Consider the following 23,071-nt stretch of genomic DNA (forward strand, 5'->3'; position numbering starts at 1 on the left):
AAGTATAGAGTTCGGATGATTAACCTATGTTGGCTGCATGAGATATAACAGATACATATGGTTCCTAAGTGAACAATATTGACTTACAGATAGCACAATTGTTATCATATAACTAGTCAATACATTACTTTGGAGCTTCAGTGTAACCAAATCTGGTTCTCTTTTCCTTTACAAATCCTTGGATTTGTAAATCACTTCTGATAACAAGACAAGTAGTGGGATCTTGTTTTTATAATAACAAAAAATAGTTGTGGTTTACTCTGTACAGAATCACAAGATAATAACAGAAAATAATATACCAACAAGATAGGCTAACAATGGTATGAATCATAGCACAACTTGCACCCAGGCAACAAAACAGTTATTGGGAAGCTTAATTCTCAAACAAACAAAGCCAAACTGCCACAGAAACATAAGAGAGTTTGACACCTCCTCTCTACCAGGTGAAAATTAACATGTACACATTTTCCAAACGGTTCAAAACTTTTCTGTTAACAACTCAACAGTGGATCAAAGTTGGAATTGTCACTCCCATCTACAAACAATAAGCGCTTTAACTCATTGGCACTATTTTGATTGGCTATATACTTTTTTTTGATGTCAACGCTGAAGACCTTTTTATAGGGTTCCCTTGATGGTTCAGTTGGTGAAGGCACTTCAAAGGCCCCAGTGAGTTTGGCAGTTGGGACACTGAAATTAGCCTCAGGCCTCCTGCGTGAGGTGGAAATGAGCCAAAGTTTCAACTCAGTATTTAATCAACTCTGCTGGAAAATGTGTGTGAAAATAATGTCTCCAAAAGAACCTTACATACACTATATAATATATTTATGATATTTTTAACAGAATAGAGAAAGTAAACCCAGATCAATACATTCAGATATCCCAGTGCAGCAGGATAAGAGAGCAAAGGTTCAAGCTATAATATGGGGTCATAACATCTGAACTTAATCTTTATCTGGCATCACCAGATGATAAGAGTAGTTGAAGATATAGTTTAGGGCAGATACTAAGAATAACCATTTATTTACACAGAGAATCAAGCACTAGTTAATCATTTACTGCTTCAGCATTTTTTAACATGTTTTTTTTTCTGGTCACAGAGTAATTTATCCATCATTTGACCATTCTCCAGCCAAGATGGCTCAATCTTCACCAGCTGATGAAGGCCACACATTTGAAAATCTCTGGAGCAGTCTGTAAGTGTGGGTTTTAATGCATCTTTTAGCTTTAACCCAATCCATTCTATCTGTCCTCAGGCAACCTCCTTCAAGCTTCATGCTTTGCAAATTCCTTTCAGTTATATACTTGCATTGAAGAAAGTATATGAAGTTGCCCATGTCCTCCAAGTCAAACAAATTTTAGGCATGTTGCCCTCTCTTTTTAGGTCCCACTGTATGATGCACTATTGTCCAACTAAAAGGATGGACAAGGGACCTTCCCCCTGGGTTCCATAACTTGTGAGGTAAACAACAACAAATTGTGTTTATATAGCAGCCTTTACGTGGGGAGCGCCTCAAGAGCATTTGTTGTGGTTGTTATTGTTGAGATACATAAGAATGAGTAACTATCTGATTTCCCTCTTATATGACAAATGTTCCTTTATTCTCAATACTTGGTTCCCCAAACAGATTCCCAAGGTCAGTTGTAGTGTCCCTACTTCTACCCAGCTGAGATCAGATACTCAGCCAATTCAGGTGATCAAACCTGGGACCTTCACAGTCTGTATGGGTCAGCTACTCGCTGAATAAACTCATTTAGTTATTGGGGGAATTAATCCAGATATTTGTATGTCAAAAATACAACTAGTGTAAAAGTCATATCTTAAAGAAACTAAATAATTGCTGATGGTTAATCACCTAAAAAATAAGTGATCAAATTCACTGGTGAACTATGACATTGTTTCCGTTGTTTCAGAGAGCCAGACAGCACTTATTTTGATATCCCCCAAACCAACCTCTCTGGCAACAATGAAGCTGTCCCTAACTTGCCACAGAACCGGACCGAGGTTTGCATGGATGTGTTCCAGATGAGAGACATGAATGAATCTGTGATGGTGAGTAATTTAAGCCCTTCATATCACTTTTGTTGGCTTGGATGAAGTCCTGATGAAGATCAACTCACTATGTTCCTCAGGGTAATGACATGGAAGTCTGGTGTGTCCTCAGAATGTTTGTGGTTCATAGAGCATGTACTGGGAGCTTTCCATTGGAATATAGTTTAGGTTTTCTGTGTATTTCATTTATGTAATTAAAACTGCATTCTATATAGCGCCTTTCACATTGGGAGGATATCTCAAAGTGCTTTACAGGATATACTATAAAGTGGAATGACTATTTTGTGGGTTGTAAGAGTGAATTTGATGGGCCAAATTACATTATCTCACACCAAGTTTTATGTTCTTATGTAAACACTGTAAACTGCACCTTCTATTGTGAAAACTGTCAAGCACCTTAATAATCACAATAATTGTGACAAAGTACAGGAAAGGGGAAAGCAAGAAAATTGCAAGGTGTGTGTTTACAGCAAAATATCTTACGTGGCCTCCAAAAGAATCAGCAGCTTCAGACAATGTAAAAATAAGTACAGTGATCCAATTTGCCCGAACATAATGCACCTTCTCAGACATCCATCCCCACATCTAAATGTTTACATTTAAATATGTAATAAGTGTCTAAATATATACATAAATATGTAGACATAAATGTAGAGCCAGAATCACATGTGTACTCACACATGGATGCAACCTTACTTAAACATCTGTGCTAACATACTGGAAGTTTTGGGCCAGCTTCATTTTGGGAAATAGCAAGAGACTGCTTATTTGGAAAAGAGCACAGCAATAGCTGGCAGAGTAAGAATCTGCCACTACAGGCACTACGTCTGCTGAATCACAAACATTTTCAACAGGTTTTTGTACATTTAATCATAGCTTTTAGTATAACTAATGCATGTGTAAACCAAAACAAGATTAACAACCTAATGATCACTTCATGTCCTTGTGCTTTGCCTCTACAATCAAATTAGCTTGAAAGGCAATTTACTGGAAGAAAATGCCATTTAAAATGACACACATTTGCATTTGAAGTTATTCTACTCCACTGAAATCAAATTCCCTTCAGTATGTGAACCTTTCTCTCCCAAATCATAACATTCCCACTAAAAATTTTATAAGAAAGGGAATCTAAGTCCTCAGTTGGGGGAGTGGTTGGAAAAAGGCAGAATCTAGGCATCTTTTGACAACCAATTATGGGCCACAAGCTTGTTGGCAAGGAACTCTGTTAAACCATCTGTAGCGGCCAAAACAGCCACAAGCTGAATACTGAGTGAGGGAGTTAAGCTACTCTGTCATATGAAATACAAACTTTGTTTAAATCAGTGGGAGTTTAATTATAAAATAATGTGTTGGCAAATTACTTTAAGGTTCGACTGCAAGGAATCTGGATATGTATTGATAAATTAATGGATATCTGCTCAACTTAAATAGAGTCAGATGCTGGTTAAAGCAAAACATCTTCACTTATAAAAGGTTTGTCTTGAGCCAACATGTCCTGGAAATATAGTAAAAAAAAGATAATTGTTAGTAACGGAACCTATTCTGTTTATCTTTCAGTAATATAAGAAATATATGGTATTTATACCAACATAGCATAATCTCTACTGCTCTGTGTACACTTTCGCAAACCAAATATATACCCAATTCACTTTACAGTATACTCTGTGAAGCACTTTGAGATGTCTCGAAGACATGATAAGGCGCTATATCAAATGCAAGGATTATTATTAATATTGTTACTGCTAGACACGTGGGAACAAGCGATCTGCATCTGCTTTACCAGGGACCAGTACATGGCCTGAGGAAACCTAAGGAAAGAGAGAGAAAATACTCATTTATTTTAATTTTTTTGCAAAGAATACTAATCTTGAAGATGATTCAAGGCATTTCCCTTGAGTCTGATTGGTTACTTTTATTATTTTTCACTAGAGGGCTCCACTGAGAATTATTACACAGCCATTCATAATTTAGTTGCCGTTTACACCTCTCTAGTTTTTTATCTTCACACACAGTCATTTCCCACCATTACTATTCGACCTCCTTGAAGGAGTAGAACAAGAAATTGGGTGGTATACAACAACAATAATTAATAATAATAATCCTTGCAATTGATATAGCACCTTTTCATGTCATCAGAATGGCTCAGAGTATTGTTTGTAAAATATAATGACTGTATTTTGTAAGTGATATGGCAGCCAATTTACTCACAGCAATATATCACAAGCAGCCATGAAGCGAATGACCAATTTTATCTTAGGGAATCGTGCCAGGACACCAGTTGAAACAATGGTTATAAACTTATCTCGTGACTTAACATGTAATATTATCAGATTGACCTGTGATATGTGACCATACACAGACTGACACAGTACAATGTCCACTACACCTGATAATAGACTAATCTAAGTGAGTGAGAATCCACTTGTCTGATTGGATAGTTTTGATTTAAATCGTATGTAAAGTTGTGAGAACCAAATATCAGTGTCTTGTGTATTTGAGACTCAAGAGAAACGGTAAACTACTACAAAGTACAGAATATTGGATGTGGCTTGACCTCTCCCACTATTGAATGTCTTGTACTTGTATTTCCATCAAATTGATTATGTTGGATTAATATATTATTAAAATCGCGTAAATTCCAAGAAATATAAAAGATTTCTAGATAGAGACATCAGGGAATCGATCTGAATTTGGTCTTGCGGTCAACACTCAATGCTGCTTAAAAAGCAGCCAAAAATAAAAGGGTCATTTTCATTGTCCAGTCTTAGGAGTCAGTTGTCTGATATTGCTCCTTGGAAGTAAGACGACAAACATTAACAAGTACTGCGGACAATGAAATAATGCCTTTTTAATTAACGGAGCCCCTCTGTCACCGCTGTTGTGAAATGGTATAGTCCCAACATCTTGGGCAAGCCTGGGCCTGCCTGTAGTTATTGAATCGTGATGAGGAAAAGGGGGGAGGTCCAAGTTTTTTGTTGTTAGATGCAGTCAGGAGAGAGGATTGAAAGAGAGAGACAGAGAGAGAGAAAGGAAGAGAGATAGGAAGAGATGGAAAAGCGACCCGGGCTGCCCAACTGCATCTACCTGCTTCATATGTCCCTTACCTCAGCTGGTACAGATCAGTAAGTTTTGCTGTAAATCCTGCAGTATGTTCATTTAAGAAAGGATATTTATTAAAAAAAAAGGTCCCTCCAGTACCTGGATGACAAGTGAAGTGGAAACAGTCCCAGCTGCACCCAGATTTGGGGAATACTAAAATGCTTTACATAAGTGACGCAACTCAACACTACACAACGGTAGGTGGCTACACTTTATATTCAACTTTAAAATAAATATTCTTTTTCCATGATCTATAACTGTTGCTTGTTTCTAGGTACAACTAGCGAATGGATTGGTTGCTGTTCTTGGGTCCTTTAGTCATGTTGCTAGGTAATTAGGTAACACCACAACTGAGATTAATGTATAATATATTTATATACAGTGCGGAGCTAATATGAGTCTAATCACAGAAGAGGGCCACACTATGGTGCTGATGGTCACCAATTACTTTTAAACTTGCTGTATTCTTGCTGATCAATCATATTGAAGGTTCCAAGTTGTCTCCTAAGTTCTGATTGGTGATTTGGGATGTTGCATTGGATTTAATTTGGTGTGTTTCAAATCATCCTGAAGGGTGCTACACTACCATATTCAGGCAATAGTCTAATAGAGATCCTATAGTTATAGATTATCCAACAAAAAAAATGTTCAACAGGATTATACAAAAGGATTACCTAGCTCCTTTTGGGCAAATCACTGACACTTCTGAAGAAAATTGCAATAATTTACCTGCTCTGGGTGAAAAGTCTTCATTCCTTAAACAAATAGTTTTTCACATACATTAGGGAGTCAAGGAGTTAAGTAATGAAGAAAAAGACCAATTTCAAAGTTACAATTTGTACCTTCAGTAACTTACTAATGAATTCCGGGCTGTGTGTTATCAGAATCATTTTATTTGTTTTTCCTTTCTCATGTCTTGGCAGTTTTTGTCAGTGGATTAAGAATCAAAAGAGTAGGAGGCATGATAATGTCAGGATCATTCTTGAATGATTTACTCAATTCTAATGGCAAACCTCACAATGCATTTTTCTATTTCAATTCTTCTTAAATCTTAAAACACAAGTAATTCTATCTCCTTTTAGTGCCCTTTATAATCATCCTAATGTGTGTTTCACCTGTTTGTTAATTCTGTTTGATGAAACACATCCCTGATTCCATCTTCAACCTAGGTACACTATCGCCAATTGTAGTGCCTTATCTGTTGCTTAGCTGAAAATAGCTAATTCAACACGAGCAAGCCATGGAAAGCTATGTTCTTTTAAAAAGTCAAGGCCTTTTAAATGGTTCATGTTTATGTAGATCACAGGTGCTGAATATTCACTTTCTCTTGTCAAATACTCCGCAGTGAGAGAAGGCTGCTCTGTTCACTGTGATTTTTTTGTTTTTGCATAGATCCTATGGGTATTCCCAATTGACTACTATGCCCCTACCCATATTATCTCCAGATCGTTTTCCATTCACTCTGCCAGAGATGCCTGAGCATCTGCTAAGCTGTGGCTTTTCCAACAATTGTTTCCATTCCGCCGCATTCAATATCTAGTACTTTTATTTTTTCAAAAAGTGCTTTGAGCAGCCTAGAAACAAATTTGTCTCAGCTAAGAGACACTGGTTGCTGTAGCCCATCATTGAATGTACTGCATTTTAGGCGCACTCCAAACGAAAACCTGCTAAAATGTTTTGTGCTATAGTTTTACTCCATGTAAAGATACTGGTGCTCTCTGTAGGTCAGCATGAAAGGCAGCAGCATTTGTTCCCATAATCCATTTCTAAATTCACAGCCGCTATTCTAGAGAAAAAACAAACCACATACTAATAATAATAATCCTTGCATTTGATATAGCGCTTTTCACGTCTTCTCAAAGCGCTTCACAGAATAGACTGGAATAGACTGTAAAGTGGATTGACCATATATTTGTGGGTGAAACGCGGCAGCCAATTGTGCACAGCAGTGTCCCAAAAGCAGTCATGGATTGAAAATGACCAAATTATTATTGTTTTGTTTTGGAGGGATTATTTATTAGGCGTGTGGAGTAAGGAAACTTGCCCAAGGTTTCGCCCTGCTTGGAATTGAACCCAGGTGACTCGCTTGCAAGGCGAGTGCTCTAACCACTAAGCTACAGGACTCCACATAACATCCTACTTGAATCAAAACCTAAGGACAATCGGCACACCTGGGCTACAGAGAAACATGACAGAGAAGATACAGATGGAAAGTAACCTTGATGACATCCACCTACCATTATTTTGAACATTAAGGCTTCAAGTGCCCTTCAGTCCACAGAGTGCAGGAAGCACTACTTACATCCCTTGGCATCAGAACTCATGCAGAGCTTCATTATAATCTGATGTCTGAGATACTGGACTAAGACAACGTCATTGATGGAGATGCTGTATAAGGCTATTCGGTATAGAGAGTAAATACACTGAGCCATTCAGACCAGAGGACTTGTTTGTTTTCCGGACTGTGTGCTGAGTTAGCTGATCTGTGTGCAGCAATGTGCCTCAACATCCCTGGATTAAGGCAGGGAAAATTGGCAAGTATTTGTGCTTCTGAGCGCTATCCAGATGCTCTGGAATGTCAGTCCATATGTGTGCAGCTCATGTACCAGACTCACTACATGAAAATTGGTCACTTGAATGTGATATGGGGACAGATGGTGGTGCTTGTAGAACTGTAGCCCAACAGCATTCATTAAAAGAGAAAGTTTAGGGAGAAAGTCACTGGCTTTGTAACATTAGTAGGGAGGGATCAGGAGATGTCAACTTAGAGTAGAAAGTCTAAGAACCATTGATGCACAATAATCCTGGTTGGTTCTGTACAAGAGATCTATGTTCATTTGCCGTTCAAATCAATGGTGCTGTGGTTTGAGAAGTAAGGCCGGTGTTTAATGAGACCCCATCTGCCTTTCACTGGAACCATGAACTGCAGACCAAGACAGTGCCATACAATCATAGCCTGCAGATAATAGCTAAGCTCCATTTAAACCACTTAATTTGAATCATTGCAAAACCCACTCCACCCTCATTAGAAAATGGTCTCCTCTGAGAGCCAAGCATTTTGCAATGAGGCATGTGTGGGAGTTACTTAGAGACCAGCCTATAATGTAATCACTTCTCAGCCTTTTTTAGCTAAGGTCAAACATTGTTTTAGCCACACTTGGTCATGGCAGTCAACCAGCTCCAAGAGATTCTATTGAGATGATTGTGGCTTCGTTATTGACCTGCAATCCGTGCCTTTTGGAAGCAGGGAGTTTAGTTAGTTTAAGAGCCTTGATTATGGTAATGACATCAGTGCTCAATGCAGCTGAACTGTGTTGTAATACAGGACTCTGTAGCTGAGGTATTTATGTAATTGATTTTGAATGGAAGGGAGGTCTCAAATCCTGGGACTGCAGGAGGGAGGGGGTGGGGATATGTCCTACACATGAAATCCTGGGCATGATTCTGTCATGGTTTGTAAAGTTACTAACCTCAGTGAGCCAGTGCATCTTATTCTCAACTGGTTAATAAATTTACCGAAGATCATAGAATCAACGACACTTTTTGGACAGATGAGAAGGACTTTGTTGTGCATTTGGCCCATGCAGTATCCAGAATGTATCCACAATGGTCCAACTAAACTCATTTTCAATCTACGACTGTTTGTGGGACATTGCTGTGCGCAATTGGCTGCCGCGTTCGCCCACAAATATACAGTCAATTCACTTTGCAGTATGTTCTGTGAAGCGCTTTGGGACGTCCTCCCGACGTGAAAAGCGCTATATCAAATGCAAGGATTATTATTATTATTATTACTTTATTTAAGATGATTATACATATGTTGATAAAATTCTTCCACTACACCAAATATCTCATAGACTGGGTTCAATCTAATGCCACAATATTTATGAGATTAACAGTAACTTTCGAATATTCACATTAAGTAAATAAAGTCTACAATGGGCTCTGGTAACAAGTCAGCGTTTGTTGTCTTTGGCATAAATCCGTGTGAGAATGGAAGCAGTACAATATCACCTTTAACCAGATGATTCACAGTGTCTCACTGTGGAGCATTGACCAACGATTTGACTGCGTTAATTACCCTGCTGACTGACAGTCTCTTTGGATCCTCTAATATTGTCTTCCATTTCTAACGAGTTACAGGTTGTTTAACTTTTCATTGCTTTTCATTGAAATTACACTAACTTCTGATACCTTTCCTTTATCTGTCTTTGACTCGTATATATCAAATCTATAAACATTTACACCTCTGCTTGCAAGAAGCCTTCCAACAAGTTTCCAAAATCGTTCTTTGGTTTCATCTTCTTTTACCTTCTCCTTTGCTTTCTCTGAACTCCTTCAATATTAAAATACGCTGATTTATACCTTAAAATTCCACAGATATTAGGCAAGCCAACAGAACAAAATAAAAGTTCCCTTTCAGGTTTGTCAAGTTCTGTATCTCATGAAATGACATGGCACGTGAACTCTTAATTTGACTCCCAAGTTTTGCATTTTGAAGCTGATTATAGGATTCTTTTGTAGGTAAATGGGGTGCCTTTTCCCAGTATCTGGGAACATTTGTGGAGTCGTTCAACAACTTTTAGAACACTCTACATGTATCAATCATAGACCCGAGTCCTTTACGTTTTGATCTTTGCTCAATTTCAATGGTTTTAGGTGAATTTCTACAGCTGCCTTTTTGCAGGTGTTAAGACAAAAACATTAGCCATTGAGGATTTTAGTCTTTGAAATAAAAGTAACTAGAGAAGGTGTGATAAAAAGATAGGCGATTCTTCACTCACAACTCCAGCCTTAAACCTATCAGATTTTATTGTTCAGTGATGTTCATGTTTATTTAGATTCCTGTCTGCTCTCCGTGACCATCAACAATCTATATCAGGAGCTTCTGCTGCTGAAGAAAAGCTGAATGAATAGAAAAAAATTAGTGAACAGAATGCTGCATGCAACCCTGCTCATCTCACTGCTTATCAGCAGAGAGCGCTCTCTGGTCTTTTCCAACTTAGTTGCCAGGTGTTTATTCAGAAGGAAGCAAATGCCTCCTTTTGACTGTCCAGAAAGGAGAAACTGCTTTCCTTCAGTCACCATCCATCTTAAAAACTTGTCTGATCTCAGCGGGACTGATTCTTTTGGGGGAAAAAAAATCAAATAAACAGAAATGAGCAAAAGTTCAGATAAGTATTGGTCTTCATGAAAGTTTTACGATGAGTAGAATAGACAGAAGAGGCACATGTCGTCCTCATTTCAATAGCATCACACGCAAATAAACCCACAATACGTTTTGATGATCTTAGGTATTATGTTTGCAAGTTTGCAAAGCACTTCTTCCATGAGGATGCTCTTCTATTAAATCAGTGTCTTATGTTGCTATTTGCGCTTTGTTCCAGCTGGATTCCAGTCTTCCTTCCTACACTTCCCTCCACTGAATTATCCATATCTCCTGGATTCATTCATTTCCTTCCAGGACCACCTTTGCCTGGAACATACTTGAGCATTGAGGGCCCAGGAGTTGTCTCTGTCATACTATAACTGACTAAAGGTTTCAGTTATTAACTTCTTCTACATTAACAGCTTGACCAAGAGAAAGCTAGTGGCAGAGTACCAGGGACAGATGAATGATTTTAAGGTTACAAATCTGACTCTCGCTGCTGCTCCTCCCTCCCCTGGCGACATGTGTCTCTTATGTAATCGAACGGGATTACCAAGACACTGGACTGATTTAAGATACAGCAAATATTTGATCCAATGCCCCTTCAAAGCTATTTTCTTATGATGAATAAAAGAATAAAACATGATTACGTGTTAAGGATAATTTATGTTCCAAGTGTAGTAATTGTATATATCTTGATGAGAGACATGTAATCGTTGCTTGTGACCTTTAATCTTTGTTAATTCCTGATATTATTGTGCTTGAAGGGACAATGTTTGCATACTCACGACTATTTTCTGTGCATGTACCTACCTGCACCTGTGTTTTTGTCTGGGTAGAAGTTATGCAGTAATTATTCAGTGCTTCGTTACCTGGATGAGCCTATCAATGCTGTCAGTCCAAGCAGGCAGCGCTAAGGAGAAAGGGGGGAAAGTGGGCTACAAGACAAATCACAGGTAAAAAAGGAATAAAAGAACAAAAAAGTTTGCAGCAGCATTTGAAACTGCTCACTTTTGTTATCTGTCTGAAATTGGAATACAATAATTATTAGTGCTGCCTGACTTTTGGAATCAGACGAACAAGACTGAACAATGTATTACATTAAGAAGAAGGTAAAAGCCCTCGTTGGCTTTGTTGTAAAAGTTTTTTTTATCTAATGTGTAGAGAGGAAAGATCACTGTTGTTTTAAAGAGTGAATGAATGAGATGTGCGTGGTGTTTGGAGCTTGTCACAGAAAAAGATGAGCTGCAGATGAGGATTGAATGAATTCTGATGCTCGGATATGTTGTTACCTTTGGAGAATTGGAGTTTGCAATGTTATTGGTTCTCCATCTCTCTGTGATTCCAAGTACTAACTGACTCTCAGTATTCCTAGATAACTGTGGACCTTAACTCCAGACTCCAGGATTCCAGCGTCTTGGGACGTGAAAGGCGCTATATAAATCTAGTTTTGTTGTTGTTGCAGATGGGCAAACTGATTCTTTTTATTTATAGTGATCAGTGCAAAATTACCCCCAATTACTACTCACAGGACAGTTCCAGGTGGAGTTAATTAACTTGTGCAATTCTGGATGTTGCTAAGCATGTCCTTATATTCAGATACTGTAGTATTAACCAATTCACAGGGTAAATTGCAAACCTTTCTGTGTTGTATTTGTGAGACGCGATGCACCGGGACCAGCTGAAAATACTGGACAAGCCACCATAGTAAAGCTAAGTGAAATGGAAACAAATCACAGGTTAAACAGGGGGTTTTCAGCATCTTTCCACTTCACTAATTTTGCCTCCATTTCCAGAGCAAGGTGACTGATTACATTGACACAGCCACAGCTATTAATAAACTTAGTGCACAGTTTTGTAAAATACTATTACTTCTGTCCTGGCATTTATAATTCTTCCTTTTCCTTGTTTGGGTCTTCACATGCCTCGAACCATCCCTGCCCACACACACAGGGAATCATTCAAATTTTGTTGTTAGAAGGATTTGTCTTCAGTTTCCAATACAAAAAGAGAGCAGGTGGGTCTATAGGTTTAAGGATGTGAAGGTCAATTTTAGGATAGCAATCAAGAATTTGTAATCAGCTGCTAGAATGGGATTACCAGGGCACTGGACTCATTTAAGAAACCACTCCATGCTGCAATGGGAGATAGTAGGAATTGAAAAGATGAGATCAAATGGGTCAAAGGGCTTTCTTCATCCACTTTTCTATTTGATTATCAAAATGCACAAAGGTTCTGGGCTTTGTTTTCTCAGGACTTGTCACCAAAGGTGTATATACTTTTTTAAGTGAAATGTGTTTTATATAATTTGGTTTATTCATTTCAGCAACATTTCTCTCCTGCTTGTCCTCTGAATTAAATCTAAAGAGAACCATGTGTACAGAACGTCAGCCCAGGGCAGCAGTAAATGTCAGTCAAAAGGCAAAATAAATCGTACCAAAAGTTCAGAGCATTTAGAAATGTTGGTTGATTTAAAAACTAGAGGAAAAGAAGGCATTTTTCTCTTCATATTTGTCTGAATGATATATTTAAGATTAATTATTTGACAAGTTGTTACAAGAGGAAAGAAAGAAAAAAAGAGATTCCAGGAGCTGTAGTGACAGCTGTCTGATCTGTGTTTTTATAGTCTGAAATAAGTGCACGTTACAAGTCCTTACCTGGTTGTTTCTCTTCTTATCTCCACCCCTTTCCTCTCTAGTCCCAGTTTAATTTGCTGAACAGTACTATGGATCAGAGTATCTCCAACCGAGCATCCTCCGGCAGCCCTTACAACTCAGAACACACATCGAATGTCCCGACGCCATCTCCCTACTCACAGCCCAGCTCCACATTTGACACCATGTCGCCTGCTCCAGCAATCCCTTCCAACACAGACTACCCAGGACCCCACTTATTCGAAGTCACCTTTCAACAGTCAAGTACAGCAAAATCTGCAACCTGGACCGTGAGTCTCATCGTTTTATAGAAACAATGTTAACATATTTTTTTAATCGCTGTTTTTAACTGTATACTTATAGTTATCGCATCACAACTGTATGTTTCTTGTTAATTCAATATATTAGCAATGCAAGAACAGTCAAACTCTCAGTATATTATTTTGTTCTCTGTTTTCTGTCTATTGCCTGTTTTGAGCATTATTCAAATGTTATATTTGTCCTGATCTTAATATTTTTATTCAAGACAAACTTTTTCCAGTTTATTTTCAATGTAATGCCTAAACTTGCTTTTGATACTCTACTAAATGACAGCCGTGGTTCCAGCATGCGTCTCGCACGTTAAGTGCCCAAAAAGGCAGCAATCTGCTACTGCGATAATGATAATGTTTCAAACCGCAATTTTTGAAAGAAAATCAGGCAATGTTTGCAAAACGGTCAAACCCGTTCGGTTATACTTTCTCTGGCAAGGGAAGACAAAGTGCTGTAAAGGCTGAAAATTGGTTTTAACAACTGAAGAAGCTTGTTGCATTTCTTTATTTTAAAGACGGTCTCACAGTGAGACGAGACCGGGCACGCTCACAATCCAAGCACACGTTAGATGTTGTTCGTGCTATCTCCTGTCAGGGGCTGTCTGGACTTGCTGAAGACTAGCAAGCATCCTGTCTCAGTGCAGTGGAGAAGTGCAGCGTTCCGTCTGCTGGTAAATGATGGGATAATTAATGTTTTTCTCAAGTGCAGTTTCAGATTTGCTGCACACCTTCATGTGTGGATGTCTGCGTATGGACACGGAGAGCAGCGGGTAGCTGTTGATTGGGTCTTTGTTAGGGCCAGTCACTTCAGCTAAAATTTGGAGATGGCAACTTTTCATTACATTTTAATTGTTGTGGATAATTTAACTATTTAAGTTCTGGCGCCTTCCATACCTTCTGGGAACCAATCTAGGGGAAAACAGTTTAGGCTGATGTTTGCATGTGTATCTTAGTCTCTCCTACCACCCCACCCCACCCCCCCAACCATCATTCTTAGCATCTCCTGGCATTTTTTACAGGCCTGCAAAAACAGCATCAATAGTGCAGTGGTCCATGTGGACATTAAAGATACAAAGAGAGCAGGGAGTTCTCCTGGTATTCTTTCACATCTAAAATCCCAACAAAGCGCAGGTTATTTTGACATTCACTGTGTTGTTGTTTGTGGACATTTGCTGCCATTACATATTATACTTGAAAGGAACTTGATGTGGGCAGCAGCGCTTTGAGGACATTTTGCCTACCATCAGAAATGGCATTAGATACTAAAAATTTGTTGCCTGTGGCACTTAAGATGAGCCCAGCAAAAAATGCATTAAGCCTGTAATCCTCACCTCCAAATGCAGCAGTAACTAAGCTACTCACTCACCTCAGTGCAGCCAGGGCATCGAGGTTAGGTGGAAGGAAACAAGCATTCAGCTTAGAAGAACTGTTTGTACTAGCCAGATGTGAGTCACATTAACACCCACCTGGCTGGTATCCCAATTGTTCTTAGCCAATAACTTTCATATCGGTGACCCATTTAATTACATTGTGATTCAGCTTCTAATTGACAAACAGCAAGTCGCAATGCAATACTATTTATTTTTCGAGTACAGATGCAGTCTGACAAAGCAACATGGTACCCAGAGTTTAGTTCCCAAACAGCCAAACATTTCACTTGGCTTCCCACCCCCCCCCCCGAGCACACAGCTTAGGTTCCAGAGGTACAATATACCAGAGTAGAATTAGTAGGAAAGCAAACGAAAAACAAAATGCTCAATCCAATTGTGGATCTAGCACAGTACGATGTCTGAACTTTACACTGACCTGAATTTCCATGAGATAGTGACTTATAATGACATACTATTGGTGGAATCGTCACTATTTGCATGGTTGTGAATTGATTAGTTTTGTTGGTTTTGAATGAATGAGTTTAGTGAGAAGTAGCACCTTCTCGAAAAGATCCCTGATCTTTGTTGAGTTAGATAATATATACCTGAGCTGTAGTAGAGGGAGTTAGTTAACCTCAGAACCCTTGGACTTGAAAAAGGATTTTTAAATTTCCAATCAACTCGTTTCTGGCTTCGTGTAGCAATTCGAAATTTCAAATTGAACATTTTCAAAAACAACTTGTTTTGTGGATTTTGCAATTCATTAAGATAAAGAAAATGGGATCAGAAGCATTTCTAAAATTGTCAGTAAATCATCATAGGGTAGCCCGTAAGCGAGCTATAAATTGATGCTTTGTCCAGAAATTCAGACATATTAACAAAAAAATAATGATGTTGTTTTGTTCTTGTTCTTGCTGGTTTAATTTGAATGAATGAGTTTTGATCACAGCATCAAAAAGTTCATTCAGTTGTAAATCTTTTATTCCGCTTGCAGTGGATCAGTCAAGCTGCCTTTTGATGGTGGTGACTCTTGTGATCTCTAAAGGAAGAGCTGAGAGTTTCACACTGACAGAGCAATTTGTTACTTCCAGTGGTAGAGTCCACAATATATACAGTCAGTTCACTTTAAGCTTTGAGACGTCTCAAAGAGGTGAAAGGCGTGATATCAAATGCAAGGATTATTATTATTAGAGCAATGCAGACCCCACTGTAGAGGGGCTACAGAGAGTGCTTTAGCACTCATAAATAAACACATCCACACAACTTGCTACTTGAAGGCAAATGTCATCCTTTATATGATAACAACTACTTCTCTAGTAACATTAGAAAACCAACAGAAACGGAAACCTTTTTAAATGTAACCGATTGCTTGGAATAGGATACAGCATGGTTTCCATTCCTTTTAGAGGAGATGATTTCAAGGGCATTATTTGGAAGAGCAGAGGAGTTTTTCCCAATGCCATGGCCAATGTTCCTCCTTTGTTCGGATTCACCACTAAAGATTAATTTGGTCATTCATCTTGTTGTTTGTGAAACAATGGTCATGCAGATTAGGAGCCAAACCTATTGCATAAGTCACTGCAAAAATAACTTGTTTTATTTATTCACCTTTTGTGAAATTGTCGGGGTGAAATTGATCCTGTCCTTTCCCAAAAATGTTGATGGGAGGGAAAAAACATTTCAGGAGGATAGAACTGGCAGACAGGTTATGAGATCTGTAGATCTTTCGGTAACCTCATGTCAAGTGTGACTGCTTCTACATGTTAAACTTGTGGAGTGGATTGCCACCCAGTGGAGAAAACGTGCTATCAGCTAATACAATCGGAAAAGTAAGTCGAGTTTTGCTTCAATTGGGCACAGATGCACGCTGATTGTGTTTTTGTTTTGGTCAGCCGGGTATCTGACATTTGCGGAAACCCATTGACAGAGCAGACTGAGAGTTTTATATACATATGTGCACACTCTTTCCTTTCAGGAATACATAATTTACAAAATTATTAGGCATAGGTTGACATTCCAAGACTTTGGGGACCTTGGAATATCTGTTGGGGTATTGCTGGACTTCAGAAGCAGAAGACTCATCTGACCATTCTAGATTACATGTAAACCCAGCTCCTGGAGATGAAAAGTCAGTGTGTAACCCCTGAGTCCTCCAGTCTTTACGATCAACATAAGCAAACTGAACTACCTCAAGCCTCCAGTTACTCCTAAAGTACAAATTAGTTTAAAATATATAAGCTCGTACTTCTCATTCTTTATGTTGATGGAAACAAGCTTATCTATGAGCTCACACTTTGCCACATATAAGAGAGATACCATTGCCGTGTCATTGTGGGTGTCAATGCCATCATTCTGGTCGCCAGAAGCTGTGTAATTTTCAATGAATATTGGTTGACCTATTACTTGAGCAGGTATCATCTGTCACGGTTTCATTCCTATTGTCTTGTGTGGTTGAGTGCAACACGTAATAGTTCTCTGAATGTGTAAACCAAGTACATCTAATATGAGTGACTTTACAGAGCTGATCACAGTAAAATATTTTGTCGCTGTCCCTGGTGCTGAGGTCATTGCGTTGGCTGAATCAGCTTTACAGAATAATAATAATAATAATAATAATCCTTGCATTTGATATAGCGCTTTTCACGTCGAGAGGACGTCCCAAAGCGCTTCACAGAATATACTGTAAAGTGAATTGACTGTATATTTGAGGGCGAAAGAGCCCTGTTGAAACAGCTTTGTTACAAAGAGACCGACCGCAAAGCCAAGCAGAAAAATAATATAATTTAATTTGTTTCTGAGAATCTGCCTTGAAATTAGAGGTGTCTGTCTTGCAAAGTTCAGTGTGGTATTAGTGAACTATCACAGTATTTGTAGAATCCTTTGGAACAGCAAAAGTCAATTTGTAGTCGGGTCAGTTTAAGAGAAGAAGGAAAAACAGTTTGAGTTCCTGAAGGCACACAATATCACAAAACTGGTAGTGTGGACAAGAGTGCATTCTTTTCAGCTTTTCAGTAATGCGTTCGTGTTTGATATTTATTATTCGTAAACATGTAAGTGTCCTACAGGATATCAGGGACTGTGATTGTGAGGAGCAATTGTGCATTCATCCCTGATCAGCTTTGCAAAGAAATAGTGATTTTCCCGCTAAAAGTACCCCAAATGTTACCTAGGATAAAAAGATCTGGAAGGGTTAAAAACGCTTTCTTTTATGTTCACCTACAAGTTTGTCTTTGAAGATTGAAGTAGTGAGTGAGAAGGCAGTTAACGGTATTTGTGGTTTGCAAGACGCTACATGCTGAGTGACTAGTGATACACATCATTACCACTCTCACTCCGGAAGCTTGTCCTAACCTGTCCCAGGGATGCAAATCGGCAGCTGCTTGGTACAGACCTGCCTGCGGCTGCTGTCTCCTCCTGCCCAATAGATCTAGCGGTTTATTAGGAACCGTTGGGTGTCTGTTGAAGGCAAGTCTTGTGCACTCTGCTTAGTACAGTCAGGAATGCAGCAGATGGGAGATGCAAGTTATTCATTGGTCAGATACTCTTTCTTTACCTTCGCCCCCTCCTTCTCCCAAACAAAGACATTGATGAAAATAATTCCCAATTTGAACAAGCCTGAACTTCTCAGGTCTGACAGCTGCCCGTAGCTTAGCTCTCTTGCCAGATGTGTGTTCAAACAGAACTGTTTGCATTATAGGAAATGAACTATTTTCCTACAAATAATTTTCAGTATTATTTTGTGCTATGCACTAGGACGGCAGCAAGAGCACCAGCAACATAAATGGGCACATGTATTTTACTGACCCCCCCCCCCCATTATTTTAAGGTGATGTTGAACGAACAATTTAGCAGTCACTTTCTGATTGTCTATAGGTTTGTGAAGGAAGAGGTAGTTAGTGCATTTTATTCTCTGTTGGTCAGTAAACTCCAGGAGCTCTGTGATAGGATAAATTCACAGGTCGGTAAATTTCAAAGCAGTCAGAGAATCGTTCCCTCTCATTTGGCAATATACCAGACCAATATGCTAACTGGTGATCCCTTTGTGCCTCATGTTTAACTACCATCTATTTTCTTGTTTGTAAGCAGACAAACAAAACTCAAAGCATTTAACCGAACATAAACCCTGCAGGGTATTTGGCAAATTGAGTAACCATATAGAAAAAAGAAATTCAGTAAATGTACTGTGACATTATCCACAATCTAGTTTATGCTATTAAATACTCTGTCTGGATTTAAGAGAGTTCTGTATTGTCCTGACACGTAATTATATAATATAAAATGTGCCTCCACAGGGGAATTGCTTTGCTTTTTAATCGAGAGTTCATCCATGTCACAGCGTGGATCTCCAGCAAAATACAAGCCTGGAAGCTATGTGTAATGCCACCGACATCTCCACCCTCCCCCCCCCCCACACACTGAAGGTTGAAAAGACAAGTTGAGATTTGTTCAGTTTACAATGAGACGGTATGAAAGTCCATTGAAAGCCAAGTTTGAGATGATGCTGACACTTGGCTTTCAGTTAATCTCGACCTAACATTGGGGGGATCAAACCAGGTGTTGGAAACCAATGAAAAATGAGGCAGCCTAAAACTCCTCTCAATAACATGGGCAAAAAAAGGCAATTTCAAGATTCAGACATCTGGAGAATGAAGCCCGTGGTAAATATCACGATAAACATAATTAATGAACAGCTTTATCAATTCCTATCCACCTTTATTTTACATTCTCTTATTAAGTTGCATACTCTTATTAATAGATAGAAACAACAACAAAATTATATTTATAGAGCGCCTTTTACGTTGGGAGGATGTACCAAGGCGGTGGGTAAGATAAATGTGAATGAGTATTATTATTTTTTTTAGCTGTGGATTTATTGGCCAAGATACTGCAAGAAATTACATTCTTCTTTTTCAAATTGTGTCATGGGATTTCTAAAATCCACCTGAATGTGGCATTTACAACAATTCAGCACTCCCCCCAGACTGAAATTGGAGTGGCAACCTGAACTACACACTCAAAGTCCTACCTGTCTGACTAGCCTCAGGATAAATATGGATTACCGATGGATAATTGATCGCTAGGTTTACGAATTAATGTTAGATAGACAGACACATATAGACAAATGTAAACCTTATATTCGGACTAAGCATCTGGATTTTGATTCTAATTTGAATCTCAAACTTCTCTTCACATCCGAAGCACAGAATCCTGTTCAAAGTCCCTTCCTGAAGTTCAACGTTAATATATGAAAGATTCTGCTTGTGGAATGTAGACGTCTGTGAGGCGTCAGTCAGTACATGTTCCACATGAGACAAGCATGCCTCATCTTACTCTGAGTGTGTGCATGTTAGGACCTGGCACAATACAGTTATTTCACTTTCAGTAATCAGAGCAAGTCTTAACTTTTCCAAAATGAGAAGCAATGTTTCCCGAAGCTAGATCAGAGGAAAATTATGCTGAAATCCTTTCAAGGAACAAGAAGTGCCATGAAAAGGCTAGTCTGGGAGGTCTGTCTTTCAGTGCTTGGAGCCTCAAGGATATCCAGGTGTTGCGCGTATTAATTTTTTTTAATGTTTCTATAATCCAGAAGCACATCTGCAACGACCAGTACCAATAGCTGACCTCCCTGCCAGTTTGTTGAGAAGTTTTTAAGTCGAAGCCGACAGCAGTCAAAAGCAGTAGCCCACAAGTTGCCTACTTGAAAGATGACAATAATTGTGAGAAGGCAACAAGATTCCACCCTAGTTCAAGTTGCTCCTTTTTATACACCAGGTGATCGCTGCAGTTCTAGACTCTTTATTCGGTTAGAAAAAAGCATGGGCACATACTTACGTTGGTTGAAAACAAGAACTAACATATGCAGTTCATACATACAGGAGCTGACAGAGGGTACCAGAAGTTGTTAAATACCAGACTCAAGGCAGTCAGCTTTTACTTGTGCATGCACGATTCAAAGAAAAAGATAGACTAGACTATTTTCAGGTTCTAATATAAACATTAGGCTATTTGCCAAATAATAAAGCAATATAGGATTTCCTGTGAACACAGCAGCCAATTTGAATACAGCAGTGACCCAAAACGGCTATGAAGTGAATGATCGATTTTATCTGGGGGATTGTTGGCCAGAACATAAAACTAATACAATTATATAAACTGATGCTAGCTTGCAAAGAATCCAGAATTAGTTTAGGATTTGGGTGTCACATTAGTACTGAATGTGAAGGGAATACAAAAAGAAGTGAAATTCCTGAACAACTATAGCAATTGGTCATATTTCCCATTCTCAGCGAGTGAGGTTTTTCCACTTGCAACTATATAAATGCAAGTGCTGTTGCGTTTCATAATCCCAAATCTTATTCTAAAAATTGCAATTATTTTTGTATCAAAGATATTCTGCACAGAGTCTATACAGGTCTCTAAAAGGGCAAGATATAATTGACAGCCCTTAAATACTCCTGTCCATTAGTCTTCACATGTATGCAAATACAAAAGAAGAGTCAGGAAAGCTTGTCTCCAGGTGGAATTTTGGGACTTTCTTCAAAGCAACATGCCGAAGCACGTTAGTGGTAAAAAGATCTCCACGTTACCTGACTGATCCACCCATCGGTGAACATAAAATAAGGGGGGTTGATTTCAAAGTCGACTATGCTGTTTAGATTTCAAATACCTGTATCTAAAATTCTGGACAAAATGAAACCACTTGGTCCACCCTTTGACATGACAAAACTTGTTGGTCTTAATTCATTGTCTCAGTAAAACTGTTTTGAAATAGTTCTGGCATGTGAAATTAATTTCTATCTTTCATTTTTAATCCAGCAATTTATTTGCCCACAGAATAAAGCAGGATTTTGTATGAACGAGACATTTAAACACCAACATCTTGTATTTATATAGTGTTCTTTACTCGGGGTAGTGTCTCGGAGCGCTTAAACACCAAGCTTGAAAACATCTAATCACTACTTCTTGATCTATCTAATTTTCTACCTTCACCTCAATTACTCAAATAAATACCTTCACTATTAGTTTGTAATTATGTTTGTATTTTTCCCCTCCAATTTTTTCCCATTACTCCTGTAATATGCTCGAAGATATTGTATTGCCCCACCTTACCTCTGCAACCTCCTTAATCCTTACCAATCCAGCGGTGCCCTTTGCTCAGCCAACACTGGCCTGCTCCATCCCTATCCCCTGCTTTATCCGCCCCACCATCAGTGGGTGAGCCTTCAGCTACTTGGCGCCCGCTCTCTGAAATTCCATGCCCTAGTCTCTCCCCTCTTTCAACCTGCGCCTCAAAACGTGCCTCTTTCACCATGCTTTCGCCTTCCCTCCTCACCCTCTCAGCTCCCACCCACGTTTCCGGTGACCAACCAGAATTGTCAAGCGCTTTGGGAGATCCTCCCGACGTGAAAGGTGCTGTATAAGTCCATGTTGTTTTGTGTTGCTTTGTAGACGATTCCTACAAGGAGAGAGGGAGCAATTCATGCACATTTTGATAAACGCTGAGGATTTTTTTTTCACTCTTCTATTTTTGCAGTATTCTCCACTGCTGAAGAAACTTTACTGTCAGATTGCAAAGACTTGCCCGATCCAGGCCAAAGTTACCTCACTACCACCTTCGGGCAGTGTTGTACGTGCTATGCCCGTCTACAAAAAGGCTGAACATGTGACTGAAGTTGTAAAACGGTGCCCGAACCATGAGCTTGGGAGGGACTTCAATGATGGTGAGTGAAATGTTCTCAAGTATAATCTAGCCAGTGGTTAACAGAAGGGATAGACTTAGGACCTATAACAGTTTTCTACTGCATTCCCAAAGTTCCTGTTTCATCACGGGGTTTAGTATTTTACTGAAATGGCTTACTTTGTTCTTAATTGTGTATGTAAACTATGAGGGGCTGCTGACTGTCTATGAGAGTTATCAGACATGCCTAATCCTATCCTCACTATACATCTAGATACACATAACCTTTACAGCATGGGTTCAAACCATGATTCAAGTTCAGGAAGCCTGACTAATCTTCCTCCCTCCCTCCTCGGGTTCAGTTTATTGTCTTAATTAGCAGCACTTGGTGCTGAATCTTGTTTGGACAGATGCACTGAAATTGGGACCTAACAGGTGTGGAAGGTATTGAAATTAGAACGAGACACTGAAATCTTTTAACAGTTTCGCGGGAAAATGCTGAGCTGTGTGAAGTGAGTGGTGGACAAAAAAACACATCTGAATGTTGTCAGTTTGACAAACCAATTTAAGATTAAACATCACTGAAATGGGCTCATGTAACGGTGAAGATGAACATGTTCCTACAAGCATTTCCTCCATTGGAGACAGAAAACCTAACTCCAGTAACTACAGATTAATTTCAAGACATGCTTGACATAGCACATTGTCAAGGTTCAGACTTGATTAATGGGTAACACGTTGAAGGGTGGTTAGTGCC

At 39.0% G+C, this 23,071-nt stretch overlaps 1 protein-coding gene across 3 annotated transcripts in view; it reads left to right on the forward strand.

Moving 5' to 3' along the window:
• The window catches only part of tp73 (tumor protein p73), a 45,989-nt gene that overhangs the window by 17,396 nt on the left and 5,522 nt on the right, over positions 1 to 23,071 (forward strand). For 2 of the 3 annotated variants that reach the window (XM_042343481.1, XM_007902092.2), the window contains exons 2-5: positions 1,101 to 1,196; positions 1,915 to 2,053; positions 13,000 to 13,245; positions 22,171 to 22,357. In XM_042343481.1, coding sequence (XP_042199415.1) covers positions 1,138 to 1,196; positions 1,915 to 2,053; positions 13,000 to 13,245; positions 22,171 to 22,357 — 631 coding nt within the window. In that variant the 5' untranslated portion in view covers positions 1,101 to 1,137. Of the gene's footprint in view, positions 1 to 1,100; positions 1,197 to 1,914; positions 2,054 to 12,999; positions 13,246 to 22,170; positions 22,358 to 23,071 lie in introns of those variants that run through there. The other variant, NM_001292406.1, reaches the window with a different exon arrangement.

Source organism: Callorhinchus milii, unplaced genomic scaffold, assembly GCF_018977255.1.
Source record: "Callorhinchus milii isolate IMCB2004 unplaced genomic scaffold, IMCB_Cmil_1.0 Scaffold24, whole genome shotgun sequence".
NCBI classification, from domain to species: domain Eukaryota; kingdom Metazoa; phylum Chordata; class Chondrichthyes; order Chimaeriformes; family Callorhinchidae; genus Callorhinchus; species Callorhinchus milii.